At 39.6% G+C, this 25,723-nt stretch overlaps 2 protein-coding genes and 1 long non-coding RNA gene across 3 annotated transcripts; all 3 read right to left on the reverse strand.

Moving 5' to 3' along the window:
* Positions 1–566: 566 nt before the first annotated feature.
* Positions 567–11,098, reverse strand: LOC136664551 (uncharacterized). Its single transcript, XR_010795155.1, has 3 exons — positions 10,989–11,098; positions 3,367–3,454; positions 567–1,751 (listed from the first exon to the last, which is right to left on the reverse strand). It is a non-coding gene; the product is annotated as an uncharacterized lncRNA (long non-coding RNA).
* Positions 11,099–13,806: 2,708 nt separating this feature from the next.
* Positions 13,807–16,670, reverse strand: hmgn2 (high mobility group nucleosomal binding domain 2). The gene is made up of 6 exons (XM_066686670.1): positions 16,459–16,670; positions 15,318–15,353; positions 15,022–15,051; positions 14,870–14,920; positions 14,663–14,725; positions 13,807–14,435 (listed from the first exon to the last, which is right to left on the reverse strand). The coding sequence occupies exons 1-6, from the start codon at positions 16,471–16,473 to the stop codon at positions 14,400–14,402; spliced, it is 231 nt and encodes a 76-aa protein (XP_066542767.1). The 5' UTR covers positions 16,474–16,670; the 3' UTR covers positions 13,807–14,399.
* Positions 16,671–17,647: 977 nt separating this feature from the next.
* dhdds (dehydrodolichyl diphosphate synthase) lies at positions 17,648–25,566 on the reverse strand. Its single transcript, XM_066678170.1, has 9 exons — positions 25,478–25,566; positions 24,406–24,482; positions 23,581–23,697; positions 23,115–23,257; positions 22,569–22,685; positions 21,933–22,034; positions 20,444–20,558; positions 19,769–19,876; positions 17,648–19,172 (listed from the first exon to the last, which is right to left on the reverse strand). Exons 2-9 carry the CDS (start codon positions 24,466–24,468, stop codon positions 18,930–18,932), a joined length of 1,008 nt encoding a protein of 335 aa, XP_066534267.1. The 5' UTR covers positions 24,469–24,482; positions 25,478–25,566; the 3' UTR covers positions 17,648–18,929.
* Positions 25,567–25,723: the final 157 nt, after the last annotated feature.

A 25,723-nucleotide genomic window follows, 5' to 3' on the forward strand; every position in this document is an offset into this window, starting at 1 on the left:
ACCATCCTAGAAGCGCCGCGGCAGGTACTAAAGCAAAAACGAGACAAACACTTTAACCACATCCTCAATTTTAGAACAAATATTCAAAGTTTAGGATTTCTGGATATTAGACACGATGCATCTGAATGTTCTTATAGCGTGAGCAGTGAAGGGAAGTTGCCGTCTGTGGTTCTGACCACTTCCTGTTTGGTATAGATGGCACGCTTCTGGACAGCTGTTTGGTTGCACTAAAGGAAGCAGATTTTGCTGAGCTACATCACATACCAATCAAATGCTGAGCTCTGCGAGGGCAAGCTGACTTGTCTGATGGCAACATTGGAACTGACTAAAACAGCCATAATGACGAGTCTTCTCAAACGTTCTTCAACTGTATTTACATTGACCGTTTACCGATTACTTTATTTGGCAAACACTGGTCTCTATCCTGACAATATTTGGCAGGAGGGGAAGCCAAGGACAGAACTAGAAATACATTTCAAATGACACCTTTAGCATTTCTGTTCTATCAATAAATACATAAACAATGTGCACCCTGCTTATAAACGTCCACAACCAAACTTGTCCAAAATCTTCACAGCTTTATTTGCATTTTTATAAAATATCAACAAACATTCATAACCATGAAAGTGTAGTAACATCATCACAGTTTCACTTAAGGGGAAATTTCATACTCATGCATTCCAGCGTTTTAGAAATGACACATTAAACACATTCTATTACAGATTCATATTAATTTTCATATTCAGAAATGACAAAAAAACATGAGGAATACAAAACAAAAGGTGGAAAGGAAGTGAGAAAGTTCCTTTAACATTGAAACCTGTTGCTGAAACATTTTAGATTTAAAGGTGTTGCATTGCTGCTTTTGACAGTACAGTAAAAAAAATCATCAACAGTGTTGAACAGCTAACGGGCTGGTGTAGATCACGTGTACAGCGCTTCAAAAGAGTTCTCAGGGCACTGGGACACCTTGCCTGCTTCCATACCCTCAATATAATCTTCATTTTCCATTGTTTTTAACCCGGCCTGTTGTCAATAGTTGCTTGGTTCCTAATACACAGGGCTTTCCCTTTGAAAACAGCCACTGTAACAAGCTACTAATTCACTTGCACTTGGCCTATGTTCAGTTATTGCAGGATACATTCAATTACAGAGGTGTTTTCCCTTTAAAAAACAACTGATTCTTAGTCAAGGAAGCCACTGATTCATACTCCTTAAAATAACTTCCCTTAGACATACTTAAGAGATCTTTGGTGGGTGTACACAGACAACCATAGACACCCAGGCCATGCTTTATTCAACCTTCTTCTGGCTTTACTTCTGCCCAAAATGCTAATTTCCTGGCAGCCCACCCTCTTCCCATTGCACTCTACTCTTAAGCAGCAGTCAGCCACCCTGAACTCTTCTCATGGTGAGTGAACTCCCGTGTCTGAGGCTTATGTTGGTGGTACGAGTGTTGAAGAAAAAAAAAAAGTGCCATACAAGGTAATTGATTTCAGTCTCTACCCAACCCTCCTCTTCCGATCTCCAATCTCAATCTCCACTTTGGCTTCTTTGGTTTTCTTGTCCTCCGGGATACAAACAGACCGGAGTTCATGGTCTCTTCAGGGCCCAGGGATGCGCTGGACTTTCTCCGTCATCTGCTTGGCGCTGTAATACGACAGGCTCAGGCCCATGATGGCCAGCATCATGGCGATCTGGTTCAGTGCTCTGTCCCGGGGCTGTGCCTGGACCTCGCCAGCTACCTGCCGCTAAAGACACACACACAAATACATACCGGAAAGAGTTAACAGACATAAGAAGTAAGGATTATCCTTGCCCAAACCCCAGTAGTCAGGGTGTGAAGCTCTGAGTCTTGGCTTAACTTTTGGTAGGAGACAAATTTGTGAAAAAACAAAAATCTCAGCACAAGAATCAATATTCCAAGTCAAACTATAATTACAAAAATCAACTGTCATTTTAATAGAATAACTGAAGTTAAATAATAACAATTTTGGGAGTAGGACCACACCCGACTCCCCCCCTCGGCCTTATATATTCACATCATTTCCGTGTACACTGAGAGAGATCAATAGTTCTCACTGGTCAGGTTTGTCTACCTCTTTAGAGCTTCCCTGACACCTCAGAAAGCATGTTATTAAATATTCAAAGGAGGTGGCGTGCCTCAGACGAGTAGACATTGCAACAACAATAAGCTGGTATTTAAAATCATTTGTAATTTAAACAGTAGCTCGGGTTCAGCCGGAGAGCGGCGGGCCTCGACGGGGGTCTTTAGGTTCACATTAGACCCAGACTGTCCAGCTCAAAGCCACTGTGACAAAAGGCGAGCTGCCCCCGACGACATCAACTGAGGCAGAAAATCATTGGGCGCCGATCCCGATTGTTAATGACAATGTGCCGGCGCTAATCAGGTTTTAACAAGCCTCCCGCAAGAACCATTAAAACAGACAGATTACAATCAGGCTTAGAGAGGACTAAGAATAGAAAGACGATAAAAGGTACTTAAGATTAATTAGATGAACTGATCGCTCTGTCTTCATTACATTAGATATCCAATAAGGTTTCAACACCTGTGGCCAAAAACACAACGTCCAATGACACGCAAATTCCAGTCACTGTTTTTCAGCAATTAATATTTCTATTCCATGCTTTAATTTAGAGTTTAAATACACATCATTCTGAATGATCTCCTTTGACATTCTTAATATGAAAATTGGTGGGGGAAATTGTTTAAAAGGACCAATGATTTTGGTGTTAACTGTGCATTCCCAAATGTGGGAACCCTGACCAGCTCACACCGGATGCCTCCGAGTTGGTATTTCCAAAGTTATCATGGCCTTAATTCAGCTCGTCGGCCCCATTGTCCAAAGGCCAGCAGTAAGCCAGCGCAGGATTAACCTTTCACAGTTAACTGGAACCCAGCAGGCAGAGACCGTAAATTCACATCTGATTTCATCATCTCCGGCACGTCCTGCTTCTGATCTCATGTATTATTAATTTAAAAACCATTACAATCAACATCCAAGTTCATTAAAGACCTTATGCGTAACCCCTGGCTCTTAGCAAACGATGCTACTCTTGAGAGCAATGGTCAGTTTAACTTAGTACACAAGCAAACTTAATTTTTTTTAAAAACAATCAGCTTCTCTTATTTCTCATCATACAATTATAAGTAGGTCATATTCGTTTTTCTAACTTTATTCTTTGAAAAGAAATTTGAGTAATCTCCTCACTTTCACTGGAAAGAGTAATAGAAAACAAGCCAAAATATCTAGAAATAATTTGAATATTCATAAAATATTCTAACTACATCAGAATTGGATGTTGACGAGATTGAAAGTTTCAGAGGAAGAAAAACAAACATACCTGCAATAAACGAAAGTATCCCGGAGTCAGGCGTCCCAGTCTGATGATCATATTTGCAGGTTTTGGTGAGATCACTGCTAGGATGGACCTGGACACGAGAAAAAGTCAGTCTTAGGTTTCACAATGTGAACGTTTTCAACCTACTGTAGCGTATGATTAACACTGCCAATTATTCAGAGAAAGGAAAAACACTAAAAAAAGTTTATACTTTCAATAATACATCATTAAAATTATTTCTGAACCTGGAGAGAAGGTTCTGCTTTATGTTTTGCTCTGTTGTGTTAAAACCAGTCACCACCAGAGAGAGAGAGAGAGAGAGAGAGAGAATGTCTCTAGCCCTGGGCAACAGCATCAAATGAAGCTAAAGTCCAGCCGATCCTGATCTCAGACCCCATACAGAGCTGCAAATACACATGCGTGCATACTGCGGTATCGGACCTTTGTATGTGGTTTGGGTTTGACCTACTTGGCCCCATGCCACGGTACCGAATTTCAGGGAATGTTTGAGTTATGATTATATAAGCAGCAGGTTTGAGCTGGTTCTGACCAGCCGGAGAAACAGTGCCATTCATGAGGCAGCAACCTGGCCGTGCAAAAACCTCAGCACTCTAAAGACTCGAGTGCAAAGAATGCAATTAGAAACCAAAGAGTTCTATAACTCTCTCATTCCTTTTGCTTAGGCATCCCCTCAGATAAGCCACAAGCCCAAGCTAAGTAGTTGACATGTTTGGGAGGCTTAGAAACGCTTGGATTTTACTGAAAAGTACTTAACATTCTCTATGAATCACTGAACAACTGGGGATAATATGGAGTTGCAAGTTGTTCCTGATCCATATTGTGATTGCGATTGAAATTAACGCTGTTCTGACTTGATGCTGGTAGGTTCGGTCAAATAGGTTCACCGTTGTGTTTGGTTATTGATCCCGATTGATCTAACTCATCTACTGGCACTTTAAAAGCTCAAATTATTAGGTTTAAGAGAAACTTTCCATTTAGAAATGTAGGGAAGCGCAGCTCTTGATTGAGTACAGCACTGTGCTCTTGCACTAAAACGATCTTTCAGCCCTCTCAGTGTGGAGCTGTGGAAGAAAACCACAACCACAGATGCTGAATCTCAGAGGCAGTCTAGCGCTTCTAACAGGTCGCCAACACCGTGGGTAGGAAGTGAGTTTAGAGACCAGGAAAAGTCATACAAGGTGCAGGGAAAGGTACAAAAGCTACAAGCCCAGGAAAAGACTTCCGACCTCTTGCAAACTAGCAGAAGTGAGAGGGATCAAAGCGGTCCAACAGAAGAAGACGGCGCAGTTATAAAAGTTGCTCCAAGGCAGGAAGGAAAGTCCCGAATGGCAGGAATGGATGCCCGCCCAGCTCTGCAAGTGCTGTAGAGCCAAATAAAGCAAATCCTCAGTCTGTAAACTACAGGACGAGACGACTAAGCTTGTGTAGGACTCCTGTGCAACTGAGGAAGCTCATGCTACAGCTTTGCCCTTTTATAAAAGCCCGTCCCACCCAATCAGATGGAGTGACAGAGTCTCTCTCTCTCTCTCTCTTTCTCTCTTATGCTCTCTCTCTCTCTCTCTCTCTCTCTCTTTCTGCCAGCTGTCAGGACGTATCATGCTCTCTGTGGCTTCCACTGGGCGCCAGCCACAACACTACAGGATGGAGCACGGAAATAAGAAAATAAATTGGGTAAAAACAAAACGCTGAGAACTTGTCAGATACAATTTGTTGAAAATTAGCATCAAGCAACAGAGCTAAAGAAATTGCAGCAGGATGAAATACTGCTGAAACCACAGTTTTAATCAGCAGTTAGCCATTTTAGCATGTTTCACTAATGTCTGGACCTCGGGAAACCTGTATGATCCCCAGTGGTTCGATGCAAACTCAAGAAACCACAACAACCATCCACTCATTCCGAGACCATCTAGGCGAGATTAGCGTGCCTCTTCATGCAGATTTCTCTCCAGTCACGTATGCCTTCCGTGACAGTGGCTCATGGTGAACCACATGACCCCGCTCAGTCTGTTTTGCTCTTATATAACACCATTCCTCTTCACTTGCTTGATACAGTTAGCATCCCTTCTGATCTGCCACAAACGATGCGATGAAGGTGACCCTCCGAAAAGGCTTCACCTTTTGGAAGCCTACTAGATGAAGCAGAATAAGGCTGTAACTAATCAGTTGTTTCCATCCTTCACTATTCCATGATGGATCCTGATCCTATTCATTGAGGAAGTTGTCATCCTTCACAGCAGCCAGCTCTTTTTAATAAGCTTCACGTGTCCGTATAATTGGATTTAGCAAACCGCATTAATAGCGGCAAAAGAAATGCAAAGTGGACCATTGGCCAAAAAAAAAAAGGCTGTGGAGTTTCTCGCCAAGTTCAGGTCTCCTGGCTGCGATCAATCTCTCGGCCGAAAAGGCCTTTTTAATCCGTCCAGCCAAGGTGAAGAGCAGCTGCTAAGCTGTCTAAGCAGTTTGTTAGTGGTACCTGCAAATAATCAGATTAAGGGACTGGGCTTTCTCTTCTTGGTGTAAGAAAGCTCCTCGGCTGGAGGTTTTGTGACACACTGAGCATGTCAAGGTGAAGTTGATCAATCAGCAGCTTGACCTGGAAATTTATCAAGGTGAAGAAGACAGCTGCTTCTAACAAGGCATTGTACAACCGAGCTACTTGAAGCTTCAGTAGCCTCTTCTTGCCTGGGTAAGGAAATGTTAGCAGTGTCAGCAAAACTCTTCATACATTCCCAGAAAAACAAAAAAAAAAAAAACAAAAAAAAAAAAAACACCTGTATCAAAATGTATACACTTCACCAATTACAGGGCTCCTATAAACTGCTTGCTGAAACTTGCATGAGCAAATTACATGGGGGGGGGGTTGTTCTTCCAAGAACTCTGGAAGATTCTTGGTTCCCCTTTTCGGTTCCCTACTTGTGAAAGCAATCACGAATCCAACTTGTAGAGTGGGTTTCATACAGAAGTAAATGATGCCATTTATTGCGCAGATACCATCAGAAGGGCAAAAATAATAAAGCCAAATTGCAACAAGTTTTGCATAATTCAGTTACTAATACATAAACAAAGTAATTCAATGCATTTTGATGTGAAGTGGTTCATGGTAGAGACTGATTACTTTACACTGGTGGTGACAGAGCTGTAGACATGATCATCCAATGGTTCCATATGTTGTTTTATATGGACTCTGAAACCTAAAATTTGCATGTTCAGCCATATTCTCAGCCTTGAACATTCATTCATTCATTCATTGTCTGTAACCCTTATCCAGTTCAGGGTCGCGGTGGGTCCAAAGCCTACCTGGAATCATTGGGCACAAGGCGGGAATACACCCTGGAGGGGGCGCCAGTCCTTCACAGGGCAACACAGACACATACACACACACATTCACACCTACGGACACACAGAGGAAACCCACGCGGACACAGAGAGAACACACCACACTCCTCACAGACAGTCACCCGGAGGAAACCCACGCAGACACAGGGAGAACACACCACAATCCTCACAGACAGTCACCTGGAGCGGGAATCGAACCCACAACCTCCAAGCCCCGGAGCTGTGTGACTGCGACACTACCTGCTGCACCTCCGTGCCGCCCGCCTTGAACATTCATTTATCTTTATTTATTTATTTATTTTTAATTCTCTTCAGCCAGGTCAAGGTCACGTTGAGTCTGGACCCTACACAGAATCACTGGGCACAAGGCAGGATCACACTATGGACAAGCTGTCGGTCCGTCACAGGGTATAATCACACGGCTGCTCCACCTACCAATGTGTGATTGGACTGTGGGAAGAAACTGAAGCTCCCAAAGTTAGGACACACACCCTCCTCACAGACAGTGACCCAGGGTGGGAATTGAACCCAGGACACAGAGACCCTGGAGCTGGTTGGCGGTGACATTACCTGCAGCGCCACAGGGCTCATGAAAAACGTTAGAACAAAACATATTCTCAAAATGAATAAATGAAAATGAATAAAACATTAACGTAGGGAGGAAGGCATTTTGAAAAATAAAACGTTAAACCTCCGTCAGAAGCAGAGGACTCGTTATTTTAAACACAAGGAGTTTGAAAGCAGGGGGTCAGAAAACAGAGATTCTATTGTGGCACAGAGGTATTCAGACACAATTCTAGCCCCATGTCTGAGAGCAGTTGTTCACACATCCACAGACAAGAATGGCACAAACCTCCTCATTCCTCCAACTCATCTAATAATAGCAACCCAGAATCAACCAATCTCAGCCAATCCTAGAGAAGCATGCCTTGTGAATGTTCAGATCCTCCTTCCTATTTCCAACCAATTCCAGCTGCCCAAGAGCCCTCCTTTCCTCCCTCCTCTTTTGACCCTTAAGTGTGTGTCTTCTGTCCACTGACTCAAACAAAAAATGGTTATAACAGAAGCTTCAATTTTTATTTTTATTTATTTCAGTATTATGTTGGTGTGCCTATTAAAGTAAGAGTGCCATGGCATTAAAGATAGACAGCATTATTTACTGACTCTTTCAAACACCTATCTGCGAAGCTCAATGATTGGTCAGGGAACTCTCAGCATGTTGACAAACACATGGACAGTAATTTGCATATTGTACGCAAGTATAATATCAATATTGCAATAAGAAAAACACTACCATGTAGCTCCACTCGTGAGGCTTACATCATCCCAGTCACCAGAATGGGTTCTCTTTCTCACTCAAGTTCAAGACCCTCCCACTCCCTCCTCCCTTCATCTGTCCATCCCTCCCCATCCCCCACCTCACGTGTTGGTAGCGTGCACATTTTATAGCCATGGTTTCTTCTGTTAACAATGTGCTTCAACATGGCTGTTGTGTTTGTGTGTATGCGAGTGTGGGCATTCCTTCTAAAATGAAGGAATGTTGTAGGTTTAGGCGAGTTTTACTTATGAATTGGTTAAGGATTAGTCTCCACAAAAACAAATAGAAGTCTGTGTAATGGCCCCACGCTGCATGTAAACAAATTCTACACACCATCAGAAAAACTGCTTATAATTATACAATTTAGCATTTTTTTTCCCTTTTACACTTAAAAATGTTTAATTTTTAAAATATCTGCATAGAAATCTGTACAAATTTGTACTCCAGACACACCGACCTAAACACCAGTCGACTGGACTCTAGTGGGAGTTCAAACGTTTAAAAAAAATGCTAATGACATCCTCAAAATTAAAGTTAGAAAACGTGTCTGCTATTAAATGGATTGACTTTCATATTCTGGTGTAAAACATGCTGTGATCAACATTAGCTTTCTGAACATCAGTTTGAACAGAGCTATTTAAGAAAAGGCTTCATCTGTGGCAAATGTTTTTCACTCTTTAAACCAGAAGGAAATACCACTACTAAACTACTAAACTACCCAACCAATAACGCCTGAAACCCACCCTCTAACCCCACCTCATAAACAAAGAATATTCCAGAAGGAGCAGTATTTATCTGTCCACATAAACCAAGCACTGACACAATCTTAAGAGATAAGAAGTCTGTTACACCAGCGCTAGCACTAGCATTAGCATTAGCACTGCCGAAACCAACGATTTCAAACATGTTCCACATAATGTGATCTTGTGACATGATGGACACACATTTTCAAAATAGCAATCGAACATCTCATTTAATTACTGTGATAAATTATAATATAATGTAGGTATCATCTAGACTTAATAAAAACATTTTCAAGCTTCGTAGAAAAACAGGATGTGAAAATAACCTATTCCTAATTCCTATATCGTCGCTCTCCAATAAATAACATCAAAATAGTATCTCCATGTTTGTGGATGTTTAGTTTACTGCATCATTTGAACACAGCAGCGGTCCTTCACACTGTGTGAAAATTTCATGAAGAACCGATCATTAGAAATGCTCCTAAATTAAAAATTTTGAAATAAATGTATTTACATTGACTTCCTTTGGAAGTTACGTATTTTTCCCTTCTCCTGTAAAGTTGCTTTTTTGGAGATACATTTTTTTATTTAACCGGACAGCGACTATATATTCCTTAAACGTGTCACCATTCTATCAAAACACTGAATAATGAAAATGACTTTAAGGGTCTCGATATTCATTAAACTGTCCACCTTTGTTTATTCACCATTTAATTGTGATCAACATCCCTGTATGATACAGGCAAATACACTGTTGCTGACTTAAACCCTAAAGCAAATTTCTTGTTTTTAATTTGCATGTATTCACAAGCACTAAAACTCACCCCCCACAAGTGGTCCATTACAAAAGACCCCATACAACTCAGTTAAGAGGAGTTTGTTCAATGTAACTTACAATAAAGGGTTATTTGGCTTATTTCTATTGGTCCATAGGTCAAGAGGGACAAAATGGAGATACAAGGTTGTGTTCCAAAAGTGATTGACACCAAGCTACAAGACACAAACAAGACTGAGCAGGAACGTTACGTTCTTTCAGCTCTCTGAGACCCTTGCACAATATCAAGGGTCATCCCAAGGAGCACACAACACACGACACGTTCCTCCACTGACGTCAAAATTTGGTCTAATCTTTGTTTGACCCATTTTTAGATTGAAATGGCTTTTAAAACATCGGACCAATCATCTGCATCGCTTTTAAACCTTTTCTGGTGAAACCATTATTGCGCAACATCTGTCAATAGTGCAGAGGAGCTTAAATGGTCCCATTGTGTTTCCAAAGAGCCGTCAATGTCCACTCTCTCTGCAGACCAGACATTACACATTCAACACCGAACACATTTCAGGACTGTAGCATGGGCAAATGCTAAAAACAAAAATTAAGACAGTATAAAGCCCTATAAATCTACCTCCATATGGTTCCTATCACTAAAACCACCTTAACTCAACTTCACCGGTGTAGTCATACTGATTTTCTAGGTGAAAAATGAGCAAACATGTATACTAAACATACATCTGTTTAACTTACTACACATCTGCTGAATGTAACATTTTAAAAAAGGTACAAACCGCACAAAAAGTGGCTTAGACAAAAGGTTATGTCACACAAGCAATCATAAATACAATACACCTTTACCTTATTGTTTATTAATTACCTGGCATGCTAAAATAATGTAGATTTGTTCCCTGTGTCATTTAATTTCCCTAAACAAGGAATATGATCAGGACATGCCCAAACTTTTGCACTTAACTGCACTTATCAATGAATTTACAAGTTTCCGTTCCACCTTAAATGAGGACTCCATCGCTTCAGTGAGTGGCTTCCTGCACTAACACCGCGCTCTGATATAACTTAATTACAGCTTCATTTAAGGTGGAGCGGAAAGTTCGAGTTAGGATGTACAAAATGAGCCTAAATTACGCAACAGCACGCACGTCCATTTTAAAGTCAATTAAATTGATTTAGAAAGCCCCAAACCGGACCCCAATCCGGATTAATGAGGAATTGCGTTTAACCTGCACATTTGGGTCTCTTTGATTTTTTTTATTTTATTTATTTATTTTTTTTTTTAAACGTGTCTTCCCAAACAGAACACGATTTTGGTGAAGTGTAAACTAAACACTGGCCACGCTTATAGAAATAAATTAATATATATATAAAAAAATAAATAAATACAAGCTCCAGCTCCGAGAGAAAGTTGTGTTCTTACCCCAAGGAGGTGGCTGTGTCTGAAGGAGGAGGGGCCTGAGCTGAAAGTACACAGCGTTCAGAATGTATGGTTTATATAGAAAGCCCTGTCTGCCGCTAGACTCCTAAAGGAGGGGGCGGGTCGTTCAAGAAACGTGCACGAAGGCATGTCGCTTGGGTTTTATTGTGGTACATTCACTCGTTCATACATTCTTTTGCCACGATAATGGTACATCCCACACGTTTTTAAAAACTGCTGCATAATTAAAGGAATAAAATGTGCAAAGAGTAGTTGAAAGTGGTTTGGTGGCCAATTCGTTATTAAACACGTACCCAGTAAACAATTAGCCGTTGATTCAACGATGAAATAACGTAATGACTGCCGTCTAATCAACGTTCTCTTAAGGTTGAAAATGAAATTTGAAAAGACGTCCAAACACAGACATTGAAAAAACGACTATTAGACGTATTTTGGACGTCCATTGACGTTATTAATTGGTCCCGAAATAAATTACTTGTATAAAACGCGTTTCGGACGTCCACTGACGTTATCGATTGGTCACCATTTAACTAACTTATTAAGATGGATTTTGGACGTCCATTGACGTTTAAAATATGTCCTTGACGGACAGACTACTTTTAGACCTATTTTGAACGTCCAGGGACGTTCCTTGTTTACTGGGTATCTACCAAATCAAAGAGCTATACTTTGTGGTGGTGTTAGGAATCAGAGGTCTGACACTGATAGAAGACCCCAGAAATGGTTTCTGTTTTTTTTTTCAGGTTTTGAGCGAAAGTAATAAGTATTTCTATTGTGAATAATTAAATATATATATATATATATCCTGGGAAGGGCACCAGCAAACAATTAAAACAATGATGCATTATATGAGATTCCTTTAAAAAAGTTACATTAAATGGTTGTGAATATGCTGCATTTTCCCAGTAACTCCCCACTGTTTCTTGGCCATTATGTAATAACTGACCCAACTGCACAGCCCCAGAGACCAATTCATGAAAAGCAGCTATTCTTATCCTACATTGCTTCATTGCTGTCATTCTTTGTTTTATTGTTTATTCTCTGGAGCTGCTCGAGTGTATTAATATACACACCACTTACATGAGGTTAGGACACACCCACACCTCCCCACCCCCCTCTGGTAAACACTGAAAATCTTTAGGAGAGGTCACTTTAATGGCCTATGCCTTAACTGGTGCTTTATGAAGCTCTGACACATACAGAGATTATCTTACGTCTAATACAAACATATTTAATGAGTGACTTGTTTTTGGTGTAATATGGTTTTAAGATATCCATCGTTATAAGTGAGTTGACGGGTGGTTACAATGTTCTCTCCAATGTTAAAACAACTTTAAGTTTTTAAGTTTCATCCCAGTAAATAAGGAACGTCCCTGGACGTTCAAAATAGGTCTAAAAGTAGTCTGTCCGTCAAGGACATATTTTAAACGTCAACGGACGTCCAAAATCCATCTTAAAAATGGTGACCAATTGATAACGTCAATGGACGTCCAAAATACGTCCAATAGTCGTCTTTTCAATGTCTGTATTTGAACGTCTTTTCAACTTTCATCTTCAACCTTATTAATACGTTGATTAGACGGCAGTCATTACGTTATTTCAACGTTGAATCAACGGCAAACTGTTTACTGGGATGCTTTTCTGTGAAGATTATACACACGATATAACGTTTGGACATGTAGGGTATGTGGACAATATTTGATATTTTTTCCCATCACTTTAGAAACTCTAAACTGAATCTAAAGAGCTCCATCTTCTGGTCATTAATCTGAACTGGACGAATCTCTATTTGAGGCGTTGTTAACGGTTCAATTTACTTTAAGGTTATCCCGCCCTCTAGTGGATTCTCAGTGGAATTGTAACACCTCCAGCAATGGTGGACTGCGGTTATGGTTCTGTTTTGCTAACGCTAACAGGCCCCAGAAAACAAAAGCCTTTCCCCTCTCAGTTTAACTGTTTTCTATTCTACGACACATCAGTTTTAGCAATAAACGAGTTTAATAATGTGTGTATATGGTGTGGGAACCCATTTTTGGAGCAAATAAGCTTTCCTGCTTGACAAAACGGTATATTATTTATCATGATAAATGCTAACAAATAGTACCAAGAATTTATGAAAACTGTATTTTACTGTTAAAACTGGCAATAAAGCAGTCTGTTTTTCACTTTTTAACTTGTATAAAAGATAAAACTCACAAGCCATAAAACCCTTTGCCACTAGAGGGAATTAATATAAAAAAATGAATGATATATTTCACTAATTCATGTTTCTCTAGATACTTTAATCAGTAAAGCCAACGCTCATTCCCAAATAAATCTCAAACTATTTGTGGGGTTATATACCAGTATCTTTTGGCCAAGTACTGCTTATATACGTCTTTACATTTCTTCAACCCACATCTATAGTTATATGTACAATTGTCCTTAATTCATTTTGTAACCAATAGTATGTGTATAAATTTGTGGTTCATACAAGTAGTTACTTAAACTGTCATGTTATGTTGAGGAATATAGAACAAAGACTGAATAAAAGGTTTGTTTACAGAATAAAAATACTGATCTCACACTATTAAAATCACCTGAAGATGATCTGACCACAATACTCGCTCTGCACCAAGACAAATAAGACTGACTTATTGTCCAATGCTTCATTAGTTAAACCTTTAAGTTAAAAATATGATTTTCCTGTTTATTCAAAATCACAGGTTAAAATCCACATTTCTATTATAAACTCTGGCAAGTGATGTTTTATTATGTATGTGTTACATAATGTATCAACAATACTGAATCAAAAGAGATATTCCTTTTGAAATTTTTATTTATTCAAAACCATTCAGAACAATTTATTTTAGGAGTCACAACATCCTTCTAATATTGGAGCGTATAACTTAATAAAAACAAGATTTTAAGAGAAAAATTTATTCATACTGCAAATTTAATCATGGTTGCTTTCCTACTCAAAAATTTAGTAATTTGATTTTTAACGGTGTTAATATGAATGCGATGCAAACGAAATTAAAATACAGTATTGTAAGTTACATAAAAAAGGAAAAAAAAAAAGAAAACAAAAAATATCAAACAAACCCCAACTTCTTTCCCAAAACATGTTTAAAAACACACAATAGCTGCCTTATGAGAATGTTTGGTGTTTAAAGTATCTTTCCAAAACCCAAGATACACGAAAATATCAAATTATTTGAGTTTAAAACCAATTTTAACAAGGGCATAAAATTTTGGCAAGGTATGGGCGGCTTTGTTAATGATGGGGATGTTGACAGATATGAAAGCAAACAACAAACTATAAATGATATTCTTAATATAAAACTTGGTAAAAAATAGTTATTTGAAACTGTACAGTCACCAAGTACACAGAAGAATTTAACAATTCATTATTCATTTGGCATCTCCGGTGGCTTCAACCTTTTGTGCCTGAAAGATAAAATCAGAACAATTACTTTAGTTTACATTGTTAATAAAGCCAGTGAGCAAAAGCTTCCCGTCAGTAAAATATAATTAGATTTACTGTAACATGTAAAACAATAACTTCAGAACACCATAGAAAACTAATTCAAGGTAATAATCTGAACTTTCTTTTGACAGAACTACAAGATAAGAGTCTAATCCTAGATCATTTATGATTATTTAAGTCAGTTTACCTGGTCTGCCTTGGCATCTCCATTCTCAGCTGGGTTGGCACCTTTTTTGCCCTTGCCAACTTTCTGCAAGTTCAATTAATTTATAAAACATATTAGAATCATGAGTATCAGTTTCTATTCATTTTGTCGTAACTTAGTTGTGCAGAGTTGCACCACACTGAAGCAAATTTGTATCATAATTGCTAAAATTTAGATAAAATACGTTACCTTGGGGGCAGCCTTCTTGGGCTTTGGGGCTGGTTTTGGAGGAGCTGGTCTCTGTATAAATATATACATGATCAGATATACAAACAAATAACCTACACAGACTAAAATCAAGCCCAAATTAATGCTATTTTAAATAACGAGTGGTGACTTACAGCAGAGAGTCTTGCAGAGCGTCTTGTTGGCTGCAAAATAACAAAAAGAAAATATATTTAGCATCACAGTTACTTAGAAATAGAAACGACACGTGTTGGAGGATCTGCGGTTGTCATTATTTTAATGATGTAGAAAAGAGCTTGGTGGTGTTTTAAATAATTAAAAAGACAGATAAATATATAAAAATATATGGTTTTGGTTACAAATTAATAAATAAGCAATATAAAATAGAATAACTTTAAAGTATATATTTATTAAAACGTGCGCATTGAAATGAATTGAAAAAGACACCAACCTCCTCTTTGCCTTTGGCAGCTTTGTCTCCGTCAGCCTGAAAAACAAGAATAGAGACGTTAATGTCATTTACTCCGTTTTGTACATTACACAAATTCACTGTAATTCGCAGAACAGCTTAAAATATTGTGGAATAACTTATTAAATGCTGTTTTAAACGAACATCAGTAGAAACTCATCTAACTCTGACCTATTTTCGCGGGTTTATTTGATGTTTTCCTCCTGGCTCGCTTCTCTGCGTCGCCTTTTCCCGCGCTTATTCAAATTCAAATTCTAGGGCGCGCGCTTCCTTTCTCGTCCTCCTCGGGTCCGAGCAGAAGAAGCGCGCGCCACAATCTTTCAACGGTCGTATTTTATTTTTTTAATTCGAATTTATCACGTTGATAATACTCTCGGACCGACCACTGTTTGAGCTCACGTACATTAAATATGCACTTATCTTCCCTTTTTATGCACATTTAGCGCCAAAAATACACAAGTAAAATAATATAAAAATATGTTTTTACGTCTTCGAGGCTAGGTTTGAAGGGAAAATGGCATATCTGTCTTTATTAACGACAACACAAAGAGAACAGCATAAAAATAAGCATTAACCTCGAAAACTCTTCTCCCAACAAGGAAAAAAAATCATAATAGCGACAACCGTCGACACTTACTGGTTATTAATAGTCTGTAAAAAATATTTAAGAAAATAATATGCGGGTACGTTCACCAGAATCCTGTAATTTCTTTACTTAATTTGGTTAAATACATCAGAAGTCTCAAAAACCGACCCAGAAGGCGGGCTGGTTAACATTAGCTGACACTTGGAGAAGAAGTCCTCGACGAAACTGTTAATGCTGTTAAAACACACAATGAATAGCGGTTTGTATGTTTTTGGGCTCATTTCGGGTTCTAAAATAATTTAAAAGCGAAAGAATCCTATTAAAAACAAGAAATTAACGAAGCTGTTTACATTTTTTTACACAACACAACGTCACAGATGACAGCGGAGCTGCTGACAGCTTTGTCTGAAAACTGAGGACCGCCATTAGAGCAAAAAGAACAACAGCCGAATAAAACGAGCACACCGCGAGGAAAAATGGCGGTAAAATAAAAAATAGCAAAAAACACCAGAATAAAATATATATGCACGGTCTTACCTTTCTTTTGGGCATGTTGGCTTTAAAAAAAACCGTGTAGAAATCGGAGGGAAAAAAGGGCGGTTTGTTGTTTCCTCGGAACGCGGTTCTGCAGCACCGTGCTGTCTTCTCCCGCACAAAGCTTCAATACAATAACGGCCCAATGTTTATTTAGTTTTTATATTGAAATATAAGATAGAAACCGGTTTGAACCAGATTGTACGCTCCGGGCTCGCGCATTGGCTGCGTGCGCGGTCACGTGCTCTGGGCGTCGCTTTATATTTTAAAGAGACATAACCCGAGGGCGGCGCTCGCCTACAGGGGGCGCGCTCATGCAGCTTTGATCGGATTAAGATTCACTTTTTGTTAAGTTTATGAATCGTTACACACACAGAGTCCAGAGAGAGAGAGAGTAATACTTTAACAGTGAAAAGGATAAAAATGGTAATAGTTAATGAAGCCAAAAGTGAATCTGGAGTCTGTACTTCTGAGTCTCATGAAACATAAAACTAAAATATCTTGTTTACAGTATATTAGAGTTATAAAACCTTGTACACTTGTGGAAAATCCTTTACTGTACAAGAGTTGGGCTACAGTTTATTCATTCATTTATGTTCTGTAACTACTTCATCCTGTTCAGGGTCACGGTGGGGGTAGAGCCTACCTGGAATCATTATGCACAAGGCCAGAACAGATTCTGGACAAGGAACCAATCCATCACACATTCACTCAAACCAATGGACTGTTTTAAAGGGTCAAACTACCTACACACTTGTGTTTGAACACACCACAATCCTGACACAGCCAGCAACACCAACTTGTTTTTGCTGGTTTTGTAAGAGGAAAAATAAGTAAAAATCCTTTACAGAGAACTAATTTCTGCATTTTAAAAGGCACAACCATCCTGCATTTGCCTAATTCTACATTTCAGAAAATAACAGTGTGACTTGGGGTGGAAGGGAAATCAAATTGGAAAATATTAAAGTTCTTTAATAATCAGAAGCGCATCATATTAAATTCGTGGACAGAATTTCTTTATTTCCCTCTAAGCCATGTATTCTATTTCTTCAATTGTCCATTTTTTTTTAAACTGTAGCCACAAGTGTGTAAACTTCACAATGTATTCATTTTTTACAAAATATAAATTCAAAATGTCTGCCCCCTTAGAAAATTTGCATATACAAAGTCAATTAGCAAAATGTAAAGAAAAAACAGAGAAAAAGGTAACTGTTCTGATCTTTTTATTTTTTAACACAATTCTTTATATACACTTTGTCACAGTAACATTGAGCAATCAGCGCCCAAACTTTAGCCCTTTGAGGAGTACAGGAGTCAGACTCATTATGTCGAGTGTTATATCAGTGGTCATCTATCACAATCCCAAAGCACTCGCACCTCAAAGGGTTAAAAATAAACTTGTCGATTGGCAGAGGTCATTTCACATGTTGAGCAGTGTCCTGTGAAACGTGTCCAGTCTAGTGCGGTCATTAAGACAAGTATAAATAGTCCACGGCCCCATAAAACGGGGTTCGTGTCTTCGTTTAAAGTATGTACAAATTAGCAGATACAAAAAGCTTTAATCTTCATGGGCCTCATTTATAAAAAAGTAGTTGAATTTCATCCTAAATATGTGCTTGTTATCCATATTTGCACAAACAATCACTAATAATTACAATGCTAATAACACACACTGCTGCTGATTCTGTGTCAGTTTGGAGACTTGTTTACATCCTCCTCTTATAAATCAGTATTTCAACATGAACATCCACTCCCAATCCTTACAAGATCAAATCTGCATATCAAACTTTATAAATGAGGCCCAAAGGCTTCTGAGTCTTATCTACTTACGGTTGGCTTCATCTGTTACATACATCTGATTCAACTCATGAAATGTTCAGTAAGTATCTGATGGGTTGAATGAGCAGAGGCAGGTAAATCAGACAGTGGAACTCCAGAACTGGACATGGTCGTCCCTTTGGACACTGGTTCCCGATTCTGTCCCAGAAAACCCTGCTGTAATTCTGCTTTAAGTGTGCGTCAGTACGTCCTCCCTGTTCTAAAAAGCCTGAGGTCAAATTAAAGGACCTTTACATGAAGTAAAGATTGTGGACAAACTCTTAATACCGATGTAAGTAGGGTTCTTTATTCAATAAAAGAACCACTTTTGGTTCCTCTAAAACCAAATTAGAAAGGGATTAGTAAATGTGAAGTAATATAACAGTTCATTACAATTGCATTGATGCTCCTTAACACCTTTTACCTTTTGTGGAGCTTCTTTAAAGCTTAAAAACGTTATTCACTATCGCGCATCTTGTTTAAAAAAGTGGTCTGTCTGCAGCGAATTTACAGGTGTATCCTCAAACTACACAATCAAGCCAAGAACCATTTCAGACCTCCTGTTTTTAAGGCCCTCCTCAGTGTGTTGAAGATCTGATCACAGCAGGGGACTCTAGAGCCAGAGCTGAGAACTAGTGCCGGAGAACAACAGAGACCTAAGCCACGGCAGTGGGACTGGTCAAATGTTCGAAGAAAGTGTCTCTCTTGTGCTGCAGTGCTCCGAGGAAGCGCTGCACTCTCTCCTCGCGGTTTTCGGCATAGTTTATCAGCGCTGTTTGCCGAGCCCGAGCGTCCATGGGTTTCCCGTTGCCGCGATGCTGCAGGAGGTCGGACACATGTGAACGGTCGGCCTCCAGCTGCTGAACCTTCTGGCCTTCCCTGTGGATGTCCTGAGCTTTCTACAGTACAAGTCACACCGGAGCACATTTTAACATTGGGATCAATGAAACAGCTACAGATTCTCAAGGGAACATACACCAATTCTCCAAAGGTTTGTAGATACTTTGTAATCTCTAGAGCGGAACACATGGGGCTAGAGGCTGGGAAACAGTGGAACTGCATTCTCTGGAGTGCTGTAACTCCAAGGAAAATTCCTTTTTGTGATTCAAAAGTAATCATCCAACACTTGAACCTGACCTCACTAATGATGTCATGGCTGAATGCCATTAAATCCTCCAAAAAAATCTTTTGATATCTAGTCTGAAGTCCTCCAAAATTAGTAGAAGTCATTAATGTTGAGGAGGAGGAAACATTCCCTGTAAATGCCCTTCATTTTTGAAGAAATGCTGGACTAGCAGGTGTCCACAAACGACTGGAAGAGTTGTGTATGTTATTAAGAGGTGCAAAACAGGTAATCGGTTTTAGAGTGGTATGGCTAATAATAATAATGAGGTCATGCAGTTGAATCAGCGCTTGATAATAAGAGATTCATTATGTTAGATACTAAATGGTCTCAAAAACTGTACTCGAGGTTCTTCATGAAGTCAGAGCCTACCTGAAGGGAGCGGTAATTCTGCTGGTACTGTAAAATAGCCTCACAGAGGTTCCAGAAAGAGTACTCCGGCCACAGGACAGATTGGAAGACCAGGCAAGAGTGGGATGTCTATGAAACACAATAAAAGATAAGAATCAATCCCTTCCAGTGACAAACAGAAGGACGACAAGTGAAACGAGACGTCCTCGCTCCTCAATAAATACAATGTAACTGAAAGAAAATGACATGGGGCTGATGCTTCTACATAAACACAATTCTTAGTAACTGAATAACAACCACCAAATGTCTGTAGACAAACATTTGAGCTTTTCTGTGGAGGTTATAGAATCTGCCACGTGTCCACACTGAGGGAACACACTCTTTATAAAAGTGTATTTACAAAGTTTTGGACACATATTGTAGATCAAAATCCACCAGCCAAAACCGCTAACAAACAAAAGCATTAGCACTTAGCATTAGCAAAGGCATTAGCATTTTTAAGTAGATAACAAAGCAAGTTAGCTAAGGACTATCCAATATGTATGTTCCTACTGCTCAGGCTTGACTTTAGGCTTAAGATATCTGGCTACACTAAGAAATCCTGCTCTCTGAACTGCCCCCTTGTTCTCTGCTGGCCTTACTTCTGTATTTTTGGAAGCAAGTATAGCTCTTTCTGGGCCATTTGAGCCTCTGTACCTGCCACAGCAGAAAGTCACTGAGCCGGACCTCGCCAGAAGTTCGGATAAGGAGGTCAGGGTTTGGAGAGCTGCTGGTGTACAAGCACTGATTCAGCAGAGCCTCAGAAACATCACTGGAAACACATAAAAACAAAACTATTTAGGGATTTCAGGGACGATTTAAGTCAACAATCAATAAAAATACCAATAAAGGCACCACGTGTGCATCTTTTCAAAGCAGATCTCTGGGAATAAAAATGAAAATCCCATAGGGCCCTAAAAAGTGAAGAATTTTGGTGTGAAATAAGATATTGTACTAACTTCCAGTTCTAAACATAAAACAAATGCTACCCAAAGTCTTTTCACTGGTGTTTGGTTTCTTTTAGCGAGAAATAGTGAGATTGCCGTTACTTGGAAAGAGATGGGGAGACCTAGAACTGTGTAATGGCTCAAGAAATTATCTACATGTTGATCCCTGCAAAAAAACTACCTACAAACATAAAGGGGCCCATACTGTCTCCCTTCTCCACAGTGGAACACAGTTCTGTTTCTTAGTGAAACGTCTGTGACCTGCTTTGGTCAAAACCCCACAGCAGTGTTCTCCCCCTGTGTAAACAGCCCTGTTCTGAACGCCCGCTTTCAGCGCCTGTTCCTTTAAATGATAATGAGCCGCTCGCTGTTCACCCCGACCCCGAGCGCACAGCAGTGAGGAGAAGCAGCTCTGTTTTTTAGCTGTTTTCACTCTGTTCTCGTTTTTTTACTCAGTGCTTGTTCTGTCTGTTTTGCTGCTTTTAACCTTGTGTTGGCGCACTAATAAATAATAAATTTGACAGACTCAGACGAGGGGGCGGGGCAATTCTAAATTCTCTGCACCTGATGTGATAAGTGAGCAGGATCATTGTTTTTTTTAAATTATATTTGTATTATTATGCATGTGTGTGTGTGTTTCTAGGGACTTCAATTACACTGAAGTAGAAATATTTGCAAACAATCTGATTGATGCTTGCAGTCTGATACACAGTTATTATGCCCCCAGATTAATGTCACTATTAATATTATTATAAATGTAGCATAATGACGCTTAACTGGTGGCAATTTAAATTTCTACCAATAGTTTGATTGGAGGAGGATATCCCTCACCCCATTGTGAGTCTTGGTGCCTCCCAAGGTTTCTTCCTTCAGCCTCAGGGAGTTTTTCCTGGCCACTGTCGCCTTCAGCTTGTTAGCATTGGGCTTTGTTTCAAACGATCTGTATTGATACTAATTATGTGAAGCTGCTTTGTGACAACGTCAGTTGTAAAAAGCGCTATATAAATAAATTTTATTTGATTTTTGTCTACGCACTGTAGTTGGTTTAAAGGTTGTGATTCATGTACATGTAAAAACAAATAAAATAGTATTTATAAAAATAAATAAATACATATTAAAGGATTAATTATAAAGAATATAGTGCCTACAAAATTTTAAACCAGTTTCCTTATTTATTTACAGCAGTAAACCAGACTTACCCTGACTTTATCAGGCCCTGCTCCACCCCCCAGGCCATCTCCTTCACTGCGTTGGCGATCTCATGTCGTGACGTATACGCAAAGCACACATTCAGAAAACACCTGTCAGTGGAAAAAAGAATACTGTAAAACTGGACGATCTTCTGTTATTTACCTCATTAATTAACCTCATGGCACCAGAACAAAACTAAAGACAATATACTATGTGTCCAAGGCTCTTTCTCTTTTGAAATGTAGGTGATTACTCTTTTGGGATGGTTTCACATTGGTGCCCCATTACTCCAGAAAACACATATCCTTTGCTCCACATGCCAGTTCTAGGGGTTTATTATATTCTCTTCTATTCAATGTTTCACCCTGGACATGTTGGCATGATAAAGTCAGGCTCACGTGTGGCTTCTCCAGAGTAGACAAATATTTTGGCTCATTTTCTATGGAGATTCCACAAACTGCACAGTTAAAAACCTTGCCAGCAATGAAGGTGCCGTAAAGAGGCCATATTCAATAAACAGGAGGTTCTGGATACGTCTGGTCATATATTGCTCTGGATTGTAGCGTGTGCTAAATGATTAACTGTAAATATGACTGGCTCTTTCAGCTTTTAGGGTTAACCTCCGCTGAGAACACTGTTCTTACTTGTTATGTGATCTGGTGGCCATCACGGCTTTAGCAATGACCCGTTGGAGATCTATTGGGAGCAGTGTGAGGTCTCCAAGCACCCGGATACACACTCCATGCTTCTCCAGGTTCTCTCTGAAATAAAACACACAACAATTGATTCACTTTTATCATGAATTAGGTTTACCCTAAAGCTGTACATCGCTTGTGGTCTTAGTTTATCTGCCATCAACTATTTTGGGACAAAACCTTGCACCCCCTTTGTTAATTCTTACTATTTTCAGGCACAGTCTGAAAATACCAGCTGCTCTGCTTTTGTTGTAATGTATTGTAATCGTGTAAAGACCATTAGAACCCTTCAGAATTACCTACAGCAATGTGTAGCCTTTATAAATCATTTCTCTCATTATTTTCCATTACCTTCTCATGTACATCAGAGATTTTCAAGGTTTTGCTTCCATTTATGTTTACAACATCCATGTTTTTCAATGTTAAGACACTCCATGGCTTAAATAGAATCAACATTTCACTGTCCTCTACATCATTCTTCCCACTGTGACTCACTGTTCATCCAGCAGACGGAGGAACTTCTCCTTGGCCAGCTCCATCAGGCCGTCGACCTCCTCTTTGGAGCGTTTGAAGTTCTCTATACTGAAGGCGTACACCGTCACTTCGTGGATGTCCAGGTTTAAACACCAGCGAAGCGTCTAAAGAAAATGAATCAATGCAGAGGATTAAGTGCTGAATGAAGACCAATGTTTACTACAATACTTCAGTTGAATCAACCATCTGAAATCATGAGCTGATTTAAAGTGCACCATGATCAACTTTGGTCCAGAAGATTTGAACGCTGAGGTATTATTACTTGTTTTAGGTCCAATATCAATGCTGAGAATTCCTAGTGATAACTTTATCTACATGTTTAGCAGTTTCTCCAGTGTACTAAAGTATGCCAGTTCCTAAAACCATTAAAAAAAAAAAAAAAAAAGTTTGCTGTATCAGTGCCTTGAGTCTTATAAGCCATACTCACTTCAGCCAGTTTATCAAAGCCCTGTGTGTGTCCCTCCTGTCTTTCCACATGTTTCTTCTGTGCATACCGTCTATTGCCGTCCATAATAAAGGCCACGTGTTTGGGCATGGGCCCTGCCTGCAGACAAGCAAATGCATAACAGTTGGATTTTACAATTTTACAAGGGTTTAATCCCATTAAAAAGCTCCTTAACCTAAATGCAGTACAACAAATTATTACAAATACGTTGACAAATCTTAAAACCTTATTTTTAAGGAGGAAAAAAATGCTACTGACATTTTGTAAGCATGTTGGTCAGTCTAATAAATAATAGTGAGAAAACAGGAATATTGGGCGGATTGAACAGGATTGGGGCGGCACGGTGGCTTTGTGGTGAGCACGTTCACCTCCCAGCGCTGGGATCTTGGGTTCAAGTCCCATCTGGGTGGAGTTTCCGTGTTCTCCCTGTGTCTGCGTGGGTTTCCTCCGGGGGCTCCGGTTTCCTCCCACAGTCCAAAAACATGGAGGGTAGGTGAATTGGCTTCTCTAATAACTGGCCTGGTGTGTGAGTGAATGAGTGTGTATGTAAATGAATGTCTGTATGTGTGAGTGAATGTGAGTGCCCAGATATGGATTGGCGCTCTGTCCTCAGTGAAGCCCTAGTGCACGATGCAGTCCTCCAGGTGGACGGTCGTTCCTGCTCGAGAGTACGCTGTGCGCGTTTGGCTGCCGCTTCTCACCAGTGTGTGTGTGGATCGAGTGTCCTGAGCACTGTGGATTGTAAAGCGTCCTTGGGTGTCTAGAAAGGCGCTATATAAGTGTAAAGATACAAAGGTACAATATTACCTTTAAGATGTTGGCAGACAGCCTTTCCAGAAGGCTCAGTTCTCCTTCCCTGATCCACGACATCTGAGTTTGCCTGTCTGAAATCAGTGCCTTGTCGTTAGCTCAGAATCAATGCTAAGCCTTGCACAAAACACTATATGTGGGGATTTGGTGATTGGAGTAGTGGAACTGTGTTCTTATGAGGATGGTGCTATATTTAACACATTAGGAATGAGCTGCGGTGGATCCAGAACTTAAAACCCAGCCTCAGTTCTTGGCCCAACTTTTGCTCTTGTCCCTGGTGAAATCAAATTTCAACAACAATGTTTCAGCATCTAGCGTAAAGCATGTGATATGTTCTTAAAGACTAATTAACTGTGGAGGGATATATTTGGAACATGGGCAAACAAACTCTTCTTATTATTATTAACATAATTATGTAAGAAATATTAAAATAGTAGGTGTGTGTAGATTCAATTGTGGTTTGGATTGCAAATAAGATGGCAATACGTGACCTATATAGGGCACTAAATAGGGAACGCGGAGAAATTAGAGACACAGCCTGAGACTGGATCCTGAGCCCTGGTTCCTATCACCACCACCACCAGCGTGACCAATTTAAAGATATCTGGTCACTCTACAGTTAAACATTGCACATCCAATCACTCAATGACATTGTATACATCTCAAACAGTGAATTCTACATTTTGAAAAGTAAATGGACTTTCCCTTTAAACAAGGCTGTATCCCAAATGGTCCCATAACGTCTACATATTGAACTACGTAGTCAAGACAGGTCATGGAATAGCAGGTTTTTACAGCAATACAATTCACAACACGATAAATATCGAGGTATTTGGGATCCAGTCGACCTCAAGGAGGATAAATTACGTGGTTAATTAATTTCATAAACATATAAAACCCTTATTATGAGGTGATAGTAGGTTTAAGTTCGTAAATGTGAGAACAGCCACAAAAGCTCGCAGTGAAACGCGTGAATAAGCGAAAAGCCTTAAACAAGAGAAACGAAAACAGACAGTTTCATTCAAACGAAGGTAAATAAGCTTAAATTAATGTAGTTAAAAGAGCTTACCAGACAAGCACACACAAACACACACAGCTCCAACTCACAGCCGCTCTGCTGACGACCGCTGACTGAGGGCGGATGTGACGCTGCGGTGAACGTGACCTCTTTCAAACGCCGAAAAATCAACACATTAAAAAAATTAAAAATACAAAATAAATAAATAAATATATCGTCAAAATTAAGGAGACAATTTAGGTCAATTTTCGATTATTTCACATAGTGGTTCATAGCTTTCTGAGAACAAATCCAAGC

Source organism: Hoplias malabaricus, chromosome 1 (genome assembly GCF_029633855.1).
Source record: "Hoplias malabaricus isolate fHopMal1 chromosome 1, fHopMal1.hap1, whole genome shotgun sequence".
Lineage (NCBI taxonomy): Eukaryota > Metazoa > Chordata > Actinopteri > Characiformes > Erythrinidae > Hoplias > Hoplias malabaricus.